The following is a 14,901-nucleotide window of genomic DNA, read 5'->3' as shown; positions in this document are numbered from 1 at the left end:
TTGTAGCGCTACGAGACCAACCTCCACTCTACTGCAGGTGGCTGTGATAAAATATCTTGTGGTGACGTCACACCACAGGACCTCGTAGACCAACCGAACCTGTCCGTAACTAGTCTGATTTTCGTTTATTTTCTTTGGCGAGAGAAAACATGTGTCTCTATATTCATATAATGTGTCTATATTATGATGCCCTTGAACGAATGACCGTATTTAGATGCGGTTTATGTTGGGCAGCTGAACAGCCGATTGAGACGAGTTCTGAGATTATTTATAAACAACCTACAATACATAAGCTATGTGTAAAATTTCTTCAACTATATTTCTTGTAAAAAGTTTTTGTTTTGATTTCCTTACACCTTGAAGACTGTATAACGTCACGTGACCGTTATAAGGTTAAAGTCATATTCCTCAATGAACCCACTATTAAAACTTCCTCTCACTCACGATGCGTATAAATGCGTCATAGGAAAACGCAAAACTCTACAAAGTCGAGCATTTTATAAGAATACTTTTACCATTTTTTCTACTATTTAAAGAGAAAGTAGATTCCTGTCACGAACTTATTATGTTCTTTTTCTTTAAATACTAAATAGAAGCCGAATGAAAGGTGGAAAAAAACTAGTACATCGATCTCTACATTCAGGGCTCTCAATAACGATGTAAATAAAAAACTTACAGTTAAAGAGTAAATTAAAATTTGCATAGAAATAAAATACTAAGCATAATTTATTGCACAAATAAAAAAAAAAATAAAAAAATAAAATGCGGACAACATCACATATGTACATTGTTCTGATCCCAAAGTAAGTTGCTAAAGCACTTGTGTTATGGAATTCAGATACAACAAAGGTACCACAAGCACCCAGACCCGAGAGAATGTAGAAATGTGAATTTTTACATTGACCCGACCGGGGTTCGAACCCGGGACCTCAGAGCTAGCGACACCTTGAAATCGGTGCGTATACCACTCGACCACGGAGGTCGTCACAAATGCATTAAATATTCATCCAAAAGATTGCAAGGTCCGGTTTTCCAAGAATGTAACATCCCTTTATTCAACCAGGTTATTTTGTATTAAAGGCTTTAACCGGTTTAGTGAGGGGAAACCCCGTGACCTTCCCAGGTGGAACAAAATCCATAACCACTCCAGTATCCTAACAAAAACAAGTAATCATCGTATGCGAGAACAATTATACAACATGCACAAATAAATGACCGAAGCGGTTCTATAGAAATAAAGCCATTATATTAGTATATTATAAGTAGATAATGCATGACAAAGCAATCACTAAACTGCATTAAATTAAGTTTATAAATTTTTGTCCTTTGAAAAACCCATTTATTGAAACATAGGTAAAAAATCTTGCTAAATTATCGACTTTTTCCTTATTAAATCTGTCCTCGAATATTGCAAACATATCGTGTTAAATTTATTTATTTAAAGTTTAAGCGAAGTTAAAGCACCACTCAAATCTGTACTTTAAATGCATTTGTTTGAATATCCGTAGCTGGATGCTGAATCAAATTAAGTCCATTGCTTTTTGCCCTCTTTTCCAGTTACTTCAATATTTTGACGAAACTCGACTGTCGATCTCTTTCCGAAAAGTCCAAGAAGTCTCAATATTTCATGGAGTGTCCACGTTACCAATGTAATAATTATTAGTTATATCCGTGATTCATATCTAGAATAATACTGCACTCTCCGAAAAATAAGTAAAAGAAAAGCTTTGGTAATTATAGCTATTTATCATGTTTTTTACTACAAAACCATTTCAAGAGGCATTACTTAAATAAATCATAAAGTGGCGTCTCATCTATCAAATGACGTTGGCTTTACAACAAACAGAACATCAAACAAGTTCCCCGAATGAAATTCTTCCAAATAAACACTAAATAACTGCATTAATTTTCTAAGTAATTTTGCATTATATAGGGAATTACCTAATCAGGTAAACACCAAGAACGAAACTAAGCATTAACTAAATCATATTTGATTTTCCTTATTTTCACCGCTAAGTATTGCAGAGTATTAGTTGCAATGGATTTCCTCAATTTATTACAACTTGAATTTTCTGTTTTTCCTCAAGTTAATTCATCTAGTAATGCAATTTGGCATACTACACATTCGGCACAGATTCAGCGTTATTGAAAAGCCCGATTGAAATCTATTTCGCCTTTATTATTTAAAATTACTAAACAAAATTGCTTAGTCTGACGAAAGGAAATCATTGCATATTAACAGTCGGTATGGATTTTTCATCTGGAATTACATCATCCAAACAGATTGATTACAATAAGGGTTAAATATAAATGTTGGAGTCCTTTATTAACAAAGTACTGTATAAAGGTAACCTTAAGAAGCAAAATGATGCAACATTCTGTCGGTGTAGTGCAGCATCACGCGATGCAGACAATTAGGACAGACTACCTTTCTTGGAATTAATTTAATGTAGGATATAACTATTCTGTGAACAGATATGCAGTTAAAACGACTTTAGAATGTAACTTTTAATGTGGACCTATTACCGTGGCGGGTTTTACGTACAAACTCTCTGTTGAGAAGACGCGGTACTGGGAAGTATGGAAGTGTTTGGGTACACCCCCGTGCTTCGAAAGGTACTCAAAGCTGGTCGTTATCATCACTAACTACTATGTTTTATTCCGAATCTGAATTCTGGGTTAGATTAAATTTATACTATTTATTGCGCACCACACGCAGTATTCTTAACGTTTTTTTACCCGGGGAAAACCTCATGAACTTTCTCCTCCCTGAAGAGGTATGTTTGTAGGACTGTTATCAACTAAAATTGATTAATCCTTCTAGACTTTCCTGACCCGACAAATCATTCCCGTCGAATTGGGATATATTAGTAGAGTCGATTTTTGTCCAGTTTAAATTTGAATGTTAGGAGTACTGCTTTCTTCTGAAAATTATTAATGCTTAGCTGACTTCTCAAAGAAGGGGGATTTTTACGAGCTGAGTTGAACTTAATGACAAATGTCGGCAAGTTGCTTTGGAAAAATGTTTTATCAACTCTATTCTAAATCCCTAGGAATTGGGGAATTAATGGAACGCTATAAATTTCGAAAACAGTTTTGACTTAATAGTCAAATACTACCCTTCTTTCTAATCAAAAATATTTTTTTATTAAATTTGACGTCAACTAATGATTCTTACTTAAAAAGAAAAACAATTTTAGAGAGTTCATATCCCAAGGCCTCTCGAGGCCTCTCATTGTCAGCGTCAAACGGGTGGCGGTCTGCATAAATTATATTTCCCACATTAATTATGTCAGTAAGGCATTGAAATCTCACGAAGGTAGTACGAAGATTAAACTCGCTACTGGGACCTTGGCGAACGCGTCATATACAATTTATATATTAATTTATTTTAAAATTATTATTTGACCTATTGCCTATGTTGTTAGCACTCACAATAACCGATAATAATTCATAAAAATGTGTATTGTAAACAACTATATAATAAAATACAATCAATTAAAACAATACCAGCGTGTTTACTAAATAACTTTGTAAATACCGACGTCGAGACTAGTCGACCTTAATACAAATGCCTTCTAGATTAGGTTTTTACGCATTTTAATTTATTATATCAATAATTATTTCCTTTAACGCAAATCACATCCTTCCTATCTTGACCTACGTATGTCATATCTGATCTTTGACAACAATCAAAGGTTCTAAACGAAGTACTTCCTATAAGCCCTGTCCTTTTTTCACCTTCAATAGGGCCATGGGCTTTACAGAATGTCGAAGTCATGACGAAATTACTAATACGATAAATACACACATACCTACCTACCTACTAAGTATTCAATCAAAACTCTGGATGCCAAAAAAAACAAATAAGCGAAAATTCAAACAACATTATTTCTAAGTCGAATGTATTTAAAGACGTGTAGCATGCTCATTATTAAGTATTTGTTTTTTTATGATTTTTAAATGTGACCTTTACCCGTGCGTCAATAACGAGGATATCACGACATCTACATTTCTAGAGGTCTTTGATTTGATTTTTTTTAATTTATTTTGCTATTAAACTTAATAAACTTGGGACCAAAACAAACCATTTACATACAGTAAGTACCTAGTAATGTAGTTGAAGCAAATATTAACCATAAAATAACATAACAATTGAAAATAACAATCATATATATTTTGTTGTTGGTCTATTTTTATTGCAGTAGTTTACAACCGGATTAAAATGATTGTTGTCACGATTATTGTTTAACCAAACAAAGTTAACATACATTAACATAACAGAAGCGATTTATACCTACGCTTAATCCGGATCAATCATTGGTTTTATACGAACGAATAATTTATTAGTAATAAAAAGAGGATTCAACAAAATAAGAAGAAATAAATTAACTTAATATACTCATTAATGTGAATTGTCGGTCTTTAAATAGATTTAGGATCAAATGGAGTAACAAAAAAGTATAAATACTGGCTATAAGCGCCTTAACGAAACTAGTTATATTTGGGGCATTTTGAAAAAGAAAACGATGTTTAATTAAAGTCCACTTTGTCAAGATTAGAAAAAAGAACACGACGAAAAGAAACCCATAGATTTTTATGTAATTTTTATTGAACCTATGAAACAGTTATATTTTAATTATGTTATAAGCTTGCTATTTGATTGCTATTTATCTGACTTTACCTTTAAGTTTTACATGGCGGACTGCATTTGATTGTATTGATAAACACGATTGATTAATCACAAAGTGTTCTAGTCTAGGAGTTGCAGTAGGTTAATTATTTTTTATTGTTGTTGTTAAGCAATATTTTAATAATGGCTAAAATATCTGTAAGTATACAAAAAATGTAGTCTTTACTCATTAATATTCAATGCAATATTCATTCCAACATGCTACTCGACCAGATTTTTTTCAAGAGATTCTGATTTATTTATGTCAGTATTGTAGCTGTCGGAAAGATATATAGCATATATATAGCGTAAGTATGTAGCCTATCTTCTTCAATACCAGAGACGTAGGTAGGTAGGAATGTTCAGTTGTCCTAAAAATGAGTCTTTCGTATCTTTAAGTTTAAAACGACATGATGATTAAGCGACCTGGGCAACCGCTATCTTTTATATTAAAGCAATACTTTTGCGTATATAGGTATTTAGCAATACAATAAGCAATCGTATATAATTAGCTATGTTAAAAACACACCAACACAATAAAATACATTACATTAGCAGGCTACAATTAGCTCACTGCAAAACGCTAGCTACATAATTATCAGCAGGTATCATTTAAAAATAAAAGAGGACCAATGCTTGTGATTGATATCCAGTGTTATGTTCTATCAATTTTACGCTGCATTTTTTAATGTCTTAGTAGATAAAAAGACAAGGTGCTGTCTGATTTAATATAGAATATAATTATATCTTATTCAATATTAGAACTATTGGCCTTATAAGGAATAGAACCCATAAGCCCTATTAAATAATAGGTACATGCAAGCAGGATGCTACAAGTCAAGGAAAAATATAGGCACCTATGTTATTCTTATTCAATCAGTTGCCAGTCGCAACAAAGTTGTATTGCTAATATAAGATTTTTTGCACTGCGTTATCATCAATAAATGATTTCATAATAGACCATTTTCAATCATCAAACGCGATTTCCTAGAACAACAGGACAGCTTTTGAATAGAGAAAAACCTTCATTTTGCAACGATAACGCATAAATACTCCAAAAACGTCAAAACGTCTCATACGTAGGTGTAATTGGATTTTAAAGCAAATACACGTATAGATGTACTATAACTATAAATCATCATTCTATCCTCTGCCACCCATTCCCTAGATGAACATTGTGAAAATCAACTAAAAACATAAGGCATAATAAAACTTGTTTCAATGATAAATAACGCTTACGTAGCCTAAAACAATCTCAGTGAAAGAAGAATTATTTTTAATTGACAGCAACATAATAATTGTTGAACATAATTAATAACTTGATTTTGTGAAATACAGATAGTATATATTATGTTAAGGATTCTTGATATTTAGTAATTTTTTTATCGATTTAAGCTCCTGCCATAGACTCTCAACACAACAACACTAGACCCGTTGACACTTTTTGACATTTGAACGAATGACTGACATTAGTGACAGTCGCTATTTCGAAATCTCATTCACGGTTGTCTGTACCGTTTTGTTCCTGAAGAAATGTATTGACTATTTTCCGAAACGTAAAATTATTACGATTGAATACGTTTATAGATTGAAATAGAAGTTGTCATTCCTATTTAGAGATCTGATAGCTTTTAATTTAATGTTTCGTGTTTATTAAGCAGGTGTATTTGTGATGTGACGACGTTATTTTTAAAGCACTGAAATAATGAATTTGTTTCTGAGTTCCGTGTCATTTATTTTGTATTTGGTGGCAGTATGTCAAGCTTCAGGAACAGATATTGCGCTGGACGCAAAAGCAACACTTCTACATCGGATAGACAGCTTAAATCTGCTAATTTATACCTGTCTTTTAACTCTGACTGTGTTAACTATATGGGTATTTAAACATCGCCGTGTGAGCTGGCTCCATGAAACAGGACTCGCTGTTATATATGGTAAATATTGTATTCAAAGCGTAATTACTTTAAAATGACTGTTTGGTCATGTGATCATCTAACAATTGATGTTCAAGACCTTGACGGAAATTTTCTACCTATGCACGCACTATACAGCCGTTACTAAAAAACTGTGTTAGGTTCTGTATTTGTTATCTGTAAACAAAACCAATCAAGATAACCTGTTGACCCTGGTGTTATAATTAAAGTCACAGTACATTAGTCATTAAAATTTCCCAATATTATGACAATAAGTATGCCTTTGAAAATCGGATGTCAAAAATTAACACAAAATATGAAAACTTGTTTAGAAAAGCCCTTGTTTTGAAAACAAAATATTTCAAATCATAACAATATAACATTTCAAACAAGGAGTGTGAAGTTTACTGGTTTGCAGTTTCTAGTTTTGTTTACATAACATTTTAATTGTGCATTCATCATTGAAAAGTCAGTTATGTAGATGTATTTGCTGTGGCCTCTAGTTATTCTTCCTATATAAAAAAGAACATACAACTCCTGCATACAATAAAAAAAAACATACAAGAAGGAGGTTGTATGTGAACTGTTTCAATTAAAAATACAACTAGTTTTTTTTTTCTACCAGGTTTAATAGTAGGGGCAATAATTCGCTATGCGGGCAGTACAAACCAAGTTACGTACATCAATGTGCATCCAGCACCAGAGACAAAGTACAACCTGTCTGTTCCACCAGACATGTTACGTCTGCACTTCCCGGACAAGATGCAGGTGTCATCTGGAGGTAAGTTATTTCATAATAATTTTAATACTGTAACGTTTTTTAGAACAGAAAATTCAAAGCGTTTATTGTCAGCTTTAACTACTTGCTAGAACCAGGGGAAAGGGTCCCAAATTCTTTAGAATTTTAGTGTATAACATTCTCAATATCTTTTCAAAAGCAAAACTGAATCTGGAGTTTAATGGGATGAATATTTATGTATCTATTGGTGCCCCGATATTAATAAAACAACTGCTGTTTCTTGACACTAGACCAGACAAAATTTGCTTAGTGAAAACTATGGATTACATACTTGTGTAATAAACAACATCAGATATCTTATCACTAACATTCTTTAATTACCAAAATATAAAGAGCTTATTAACAAAAATATCATTATTATCCATTATAAAACATTGATTCATTCAAAATTATTCACTTATCTTATAAGGAATATCAAGAATACAGTCTGCTTCATTGAATATTTTTTATTTGTTTTTTTTTATGAGTACAAACAAGTTATTGGACCATCAGTATGGCCTTGTTTTTTTTTAATGAATTCTATTTATAACTAGACCGTCAGAATGTTATTTAATTTATTAGGAACTGAATTTTATAATATGCAAACAAATTTCAGAAATGGTTCATAGTTAATTTTCGTGGGAATGATCAATATGTTCAGTACATTATAATCATTGGACCTATGGTGAAAGGTTTAAAATCATAATTTTGGGATATCATAGCAAATTTATAAGTACATTTGCTAGACAAGAAACTAATTAAAGAATTATGATTTTCTTTCTGAGTAGAATACTTTTACATCTAATAAGAAATCTCATAAGAATATCATACATCTATGAAATAAAAAAATCATGTTTATTTTCCAATCTAGGTATGAGAAATTTATTTCTTTACAGATGCTCCAGTGCCTAACAAGACTTATGCCTATAGCTTTAGAGGTGAAATAGTGAATGTGGAACAAAATGAGATAGATCTGAAAGCTACATTTGATCCTGAGATATTTTTCAATATAATTTTACCACCTATTATATTCCATGCTGGATATTGCCTGAAAAGGGTAAGTCCGTCAGAAATATAATTTATTTGCAAATTAGAATATTGTTTTTCTCTTTTTCATTAAAAAAACGACTCCTGCATTGAGGAACTTGTGTCGCGGGGTTTTCACAATCAATCAAGTTACATGCCCAAAGACGCCCAGTCTCACGACAAGCATTCATGAATCGATGTGGGAATCGAACCCTCGAAGGGTCGCGCTCAGTGGGGTTTGGCGTAGTGACCTCAACCACCATAATAATAAATGAGAAATTCATATTGAATTTTAATAAAACCTCCTTGCCTAAAAAAAAATCACCAACCATCACAAATTAAAATTCATATTTTCACAAATTAAAAGTCACTAAAATAATTATACTTTGCTATTTTTTTTAATGACACACTTATATTACAGAATACTATTTTGAACTGTACCTACACTGTCATTGTTCATGGTCATGAATTTATATGACATTATAAAAATGGAATGAGCTAATTATTTTTTTGCAGAAATATTTCTTCCGCAACCTTGGCGCCATATTAACATTTGCGATGGTCGGCACAGCGCTATCTGCGCTGGTGATCGGAGCCCTTATGTACGGCTGTGTGCAACTGATGCCGGAGTCCCTAGCCACAAGTTTCACCTTCCTAGATACCCTGTACTTTGGTGCTCTCATCTCGCCGACCGATCCCCTGACAGTACTCGCCATCTTCTCACAATTAAAGGTAAAATGCATTTATTTATAGATAAATAATGATCCAATTATATGTCTCGTTCGCGCAGCCTAGTAAACATTCTGTAGTATCAAGTTTCTATGTAATGCAATATGTAGGTGTGTTGCAATAATGCAATGAAAATATTTGAATCCAACAACTGTTATTAGGTAACGTTTGAACGCGTGCACATTGATTTTAATGCCGCGAATTTTGCATGGTTGTACGATAGGGATGATGACTGGGTATAAAAAGAAAAAATCTCTTTAGCCCCTCAGTTAGATAATTGAAAAGTATGAGACACGTATTTTTTCCTTTTTCAGAAAAACTAGATTAGACAAATATTAACTGCTTTAAAGTTTAGGAGAGGAGGCTTGTGACGTAACGATAGAGTAAAATTTAAACTCAATCGTGACGTCACGCGTAAGTTTCATTCACAAATTCAAATTGTCATCATCCCTATTGTTTTCAAGTCCCGCAAATCGGTTTTTACTAATTATTTCCTTAAGTACGTTCGTGTCTTGTTGATTAGATTGTTTTGAAGTAAGATAACTCAGGACATGTTTTGTTTTTTAGTAGTTTATCGGTTTAATAACCGTCGTATGTCGAACTATTTCCGATAATTTATCTACCTCGATAATATTAATTGTGCACCTAATGGATACACACTCTTATCCACGTGCGTTTGCTTTATCAGTTACGACTCTTACTCATATTTTCACGTGATACACTACACACTTTGCATTTAACACTATCTATTGTATTATTTGTATTTTATGACAAAGCTATTTAAATTATTCTTCGCCATCGAAATGGAAAATTTCACAAACTACTTCAATTTGTATTTTTTTATATGATTGCTAACTTCGGACTAGAAGAACCGATTCTGTTGATTCTTATAACCTGCTATTAGTGCTATAGCTTTCATTTGGGGGTTGTATGTTATTAAATCTAATTTTAAAGAGATACCTATTTTGTGCATGCAACACGTCACGCAGTGGTTAGGTAGTAATTAATTAATAAATCCTCCAATCCGAAACACACCGAACAAGTGATAGATTAGATCACAAACTTATGCTGTCACATGTGATTTTTTTATATTCACCAATATACTTTACTATAGACGCACGAAGGAAATAAACCCATAATTTATATAAAAAAAAAACATATCATTTGACTGGTAATTCCATAGAGCGGTCATTAAATCCTTGTTAAAACTATCAGATCTGCTGATTCACGTATGTATTTAGCAATGTGTCGTATTGTCACGCGATCAGAAATATGTCAATATTGTTACAGGTGGATGTGAATTTGTATGCAATGATATTCGGCGAAAGTGTCCTCAATGATGCGGTGGCTTTAGTACTTAGCGGGTAACTATGTTTGCCATTCTCATTATCACTTAATTTAACCCAATACTATGCAATAGGAAACTGTCGTTAGATGATGACAAATCAGTATTTAAAGAATAAAGCCGAATAATATCACCCTGTAGATATATCAACAGGTCATTGTCCTTGAAAGACAACTCCTATCTACAGGTTGATGTTATTAAATATTAATAAAATAATCATCATTTTCATAACTCCTCGAATTACTTTAAAAGTTTGAACCTCAAAGTAATAACAGTTTTATTTGTTTAAGTAATTAGCATACTTATCGAGCGACCGTCAAATTATGTAGCAGATGTTTTATGTAAAGCGAGACGGCATTTAACCTCCTTCGTTTTACTTCAGTAGATATCAATACCATGCCGTTGTATAACCAGTGTAGCTTTAGCTGTCTACATCTTTGAATGAGCAAAGCATTTTTCTTGTCCAATAACATATGTTTTTCTTCTCACACTCATCGTTTTTAGTTTTACATAATTATGTGATATTTATTCTTTTGTTGAATTCCAGAGCCATTCAAAACTACGAGCTGAGATACTCGAATGATGGCGGGTTTGAGATCACCGCGTTCCTCGGAGCGATTGGAGATTTTATTGGGATCTTCAGTTTGTCACTGCTCGTTGGTGCTCTAATTGGATGTTTAACGGCTTTGATATCCTTTTTAATAACAAACATAACTCGTAGGTTTGGTAAACTATTTTAGTACATATACAGCATTTTTTTGTTTAGTTTAGTTTTATAAGAAAGAGATTTTTTGCTAAAGAAAACAAAAACAAACAATTATAAATGGGACCTGAAATCGCCTGAAATTTTATCCATAGTATTTCTGCGCAGTAATGCTACCGTATCCAACAACACACACAGTGTTTAGAATGCAAAACTATCGTCAAGCATGCACTTGTACTTGGCGCATTAGTATCGATGAATTCTATCTATTCTAAAAGCATAACATTTACCTGTAGATACGTTTCGTAATTTTCCTCGTGTCCTTACCTAACCCATCTCAAAATGACGTCACAGCCATATAACGTAATTATCATGTCATTCAAGTCGTAAATATCTATTAAGGTAAAGGTCACGCTTCTAATGTTAGTGGTTATTGGACGACATACCGGCCAACAGACTTCGGTACTTTATACCTTGTTAAATTAAGAACTTGTATTTCTTTCGGTTTTTGTATTTATGGGTTTCAATACTCCGATTATGACCAGCAGATAGCGCTCCTAAATCGAGTGTTTTTTTTTTTATTCATGACTTCAACACTAGAATTCGATAAATGCTTTCTACCTCAATATATAAAAGCCCAAAGCGGGGACAATTATCGGGTCGATATTATACAAGCGTATCACACATTTATCATTTACAAGTTAAATATTATACTTAACGATCCACGTGGTAGTAGAATGTGACAGTTGTCTTGTTGAATGTTTATGTCAATAGCCATTATTGTTGGAATGGAAATTAATTGTTTCAAATATTTGAAACATCGGGGAAATATTAGTTACGTTATACTGTGCATATATTTTCAATTTTTCATATGCACATAAACTGGTTTAGTATTTTTAGGAACAGTTTCCGTATATCTAAAACCTTTTTATGACAGCAATTTCCTTTTCGTAACCGGTTCTGTATATCCTATGTTAAAGACACCGAATATAAACCGGAAAAGACCTCTTTGAGTGACAGAGATTTGAATATTACGATTATTTTTTTAACTTTATCACAATAATTGAATGACGAATGTTTTCAATAATTCCTTAACCTATATACACATGACGAAGTTCACTCACGTTCGAGAGTGGCCGCTCCTCGAGTCAGCGCTCTTCGTGCTGACTTCGTACGCTGCCTTCCTTATTGCTGAAGTCTGCGAGCTAACAGGTAATGTACCTTTCATTATTTATTACTTCGAGTGCCCTGCAGTGCTACTCGATTTCAAAAAGTAGACTGTGTGAACTCAACTATTGATAGTGTATACTGTCCGGCACACCATCTCCAACTGTCCTTGGTTGAAGATAGTCTTTATTCCCGGACCATTATGTTTACCATAATGGTTAACGGTACGTAAAATTGTTATTTTGCTTTCAATGTTAGGAAAATATTAAAACAGTACTGACTTATTGCCAAGGAAACTAGTTCACTAGATTGACCCATGTAATAAAGATAATCGTTTAATTATATAATAAACGGGGTATGAAAAAACGGACCAAAAAAAATACTACTCTGCCTCATCGCTTCGCTAGACAAGATTACAGTTAGAGACATTTTATATTTAGGACATCCTGTGGGTCTATTCAATAATAATAGCGATGTCATTATAGACACATTTCCTTTCAATGGTTTACTTTACTAAAGCGGTCTACGGTCATTGACATTGCGAGTACTCAGTGGTTTATAAACCTAGAAAGCCTACTATGCTATATTTAGCTTTATATAGGGTAATAGAAAGTATTATTAACTTTTTGAACTTGTGACCATATTGTACAAACCTCAATTGTTATTTTTCTTAATTATTGGTATATTAAGTTTGAATAATTAAAGAAAAAACATTTATATAAAACAAAACCGATCAATCGACTTCATATAAAAAACAAATGAGCTGAACTAGAAGAAATTTTATTTGACATTTGTTAAATGTCATCAAATTTGCTAGATTTCAAGTTAATGAAAAAATAATCAACAGAATCGCATCCCTTTCTGAATTCTGTTGAAAATTGATCAGTCTTTCATGCCCTCCATCAGACTTCATACTTCATAGTTGGGTAAGGAAAAAATCTATTAAAATATGTTATTAATAACTTAATTCTGCTTTCCCCAGGTGTGGTAGCGGTATTATTCTGCGGTATATGCCAGGCGCACTACACTTACAACAATCTCTCGTCGGACTCCCGGAACCGCACGAAGCAACTCTTCGAACTGCTCAACTTCCTGGCTGAGAACTTCATCTTTACGTACATCGGCGTGTCAATGTTCACCTTCCCTAAGCATCACTTTGACCCGTGGTTTATCATAGCTGGTTTTGTATCCTTTTTTAATTGTCGTTGGTTTAGGAACTATTTATTCGTAGCTCATTAAATATTTTTTATTAACTTACTGGTTACGCTTGTAAAAAATACAACCCGTAGAGCCCATTTGGGTTGAAGTCCGCCGGGGCAGCGGGTTATCTGTTAGGGTTACCGTGGCCCCGGTAGACGAAGGGCGTAGGAGGACATGGGCAGGTTTTGTCAGTAGAAGTCTGACACTCCCTTCCGCTCAACCTAAAGTGGAAGGAGTCCGTTAACGAAGTATCGGAAAAAGAATAACTATATTTTAGAACATTTTAGTTCCTGCAAAAATAGTGGCTTCCAGTTTAAACATTATTCGCCTAATTACCTTATCGCCCTAGTAAAATCTGTACCATGTGAAATAATAGTCGTTGCCTAAATAAATCCGCTCAATTTAAAAACGTTCAGTTAGATATGATTGTGGTCGACGGCAAACGATGTTGAGCAGTTGATCTATTATTATCCTTTTATAGCAACACTGTAAGTGGGCCATAAAAACTATTTGCTGTCAGTTTAATATTGAGCTCATTCGATGGTTTATTGCATACATCAGTGTATATAAGTAGACATGTCGTAAAGAACGCACAGTAAATGCATTAAAATCAGTTTTGTAACACCACGTTTAGATTGAAACCAAAACTATTTTGTAATAAAAAAGGAACAAAAGCGAAGAAAAAGTCAAATTGAACTCTTAACAGAAAGAAATAAAGTTTATATTTCTAAAAACAATACCTTAGTACGTGTATTTCAAAATGAAATATTCTTCTTTGCATAATATTCCTTAGCTATAAACAGGTAACATCAACACTCGGTCGCGCCGTCAACATCTACCCGCTCTCGTTCCTCCTCAACCTAGGACGCAACCCACCGATACCCATGAACTTCCAACACATGCTATTCTTCTCAGGTAATCTTAAACATAATAATTTTTTCCTTTAAGATAACTTGCATAGATATGTTGCGTACTTGCTTCTAAATATGTCTGCATGGTGAAACTAGGTTAAGGATTCGAAAGATCATTTCACTTAAATGATTTTTAAATAGGCGACTTCTCTATTCATTAACAATAATGAACTAATATTGTCTACTAATATGTTGCCTTAATATGGCTAACGTTGAGCAAGCTTCCTATTTTGTCTTAATTTTAGAAAACAATGGCCTAGTTTGTTTTACATATTCAATGACATTTTATTCTATCTAAACCAGGCTAAAGTTGAGTAAACTTTTCCACAGCACCTACCTTCTTATGTTTCCATAAATATAATTTTCGTATAATATCATCATAATTGTAACAAACCCTTTCGTTCGTTTGTCCAGGTCTGCGTGGAGCGATGTCATTTGCTCTAGCCATCCGCAACAC

General features: G+C 33.2%; 1 protein-coding gene across 1 annotated transcript; it reads left to right on the top strand.

Annotated features, from left to right (window-relative positions):
• Positions 1–6,136: 6,136 nt before the first annotated feature.
• Positions 6,137–14,896, top strand: LOC113506275 (sodium/hydrogen exchanger 7-like; the record flags this gene model as incomplete). The annotated part of the gene is made up of 10 exons (XM_026889119.1): positions 6,137–6,606; positions 7,211–7,366; positions 8,260–8,420; positions 8,906–9,121; positions 10,409–10,482; positions 11,011–11,152; positions 12,273–12,378; positions 13,316–13,518; positions 14,337–14,448; positions 14,859–14,896. Coding segments are annotated over exons 1-10 (1,437 nt in total), but the record flags the coding sequence as incomplete, so codon positions are not given.
• Positions 14,897–14,901: the final 5 nt, after the last annotated feature.

Source organism: Trichoplusia ni (assembly GCF_003590095.1).
Source record: "Trichoplusia ni isolate ovarian cell line Hi5 chromosome 8 unlocalized genomic scaffold, tn1 tig00003348_group7, whole genome shotgun sequence".
In the NCBI taxonomy this organism is placed as follows: domain Eukaryota; kingdom Metazoa; phylum Arthropoda; class Insecta; order Lepidoptera; family Noctuidae; genus Trichoplusia; species Trichoplusia ni.
The sequence above is the reverse complement of the archived record's forward strand: the minus strand, read 5'-3'. Positions and strand labels throughout refer to the sequence as shown.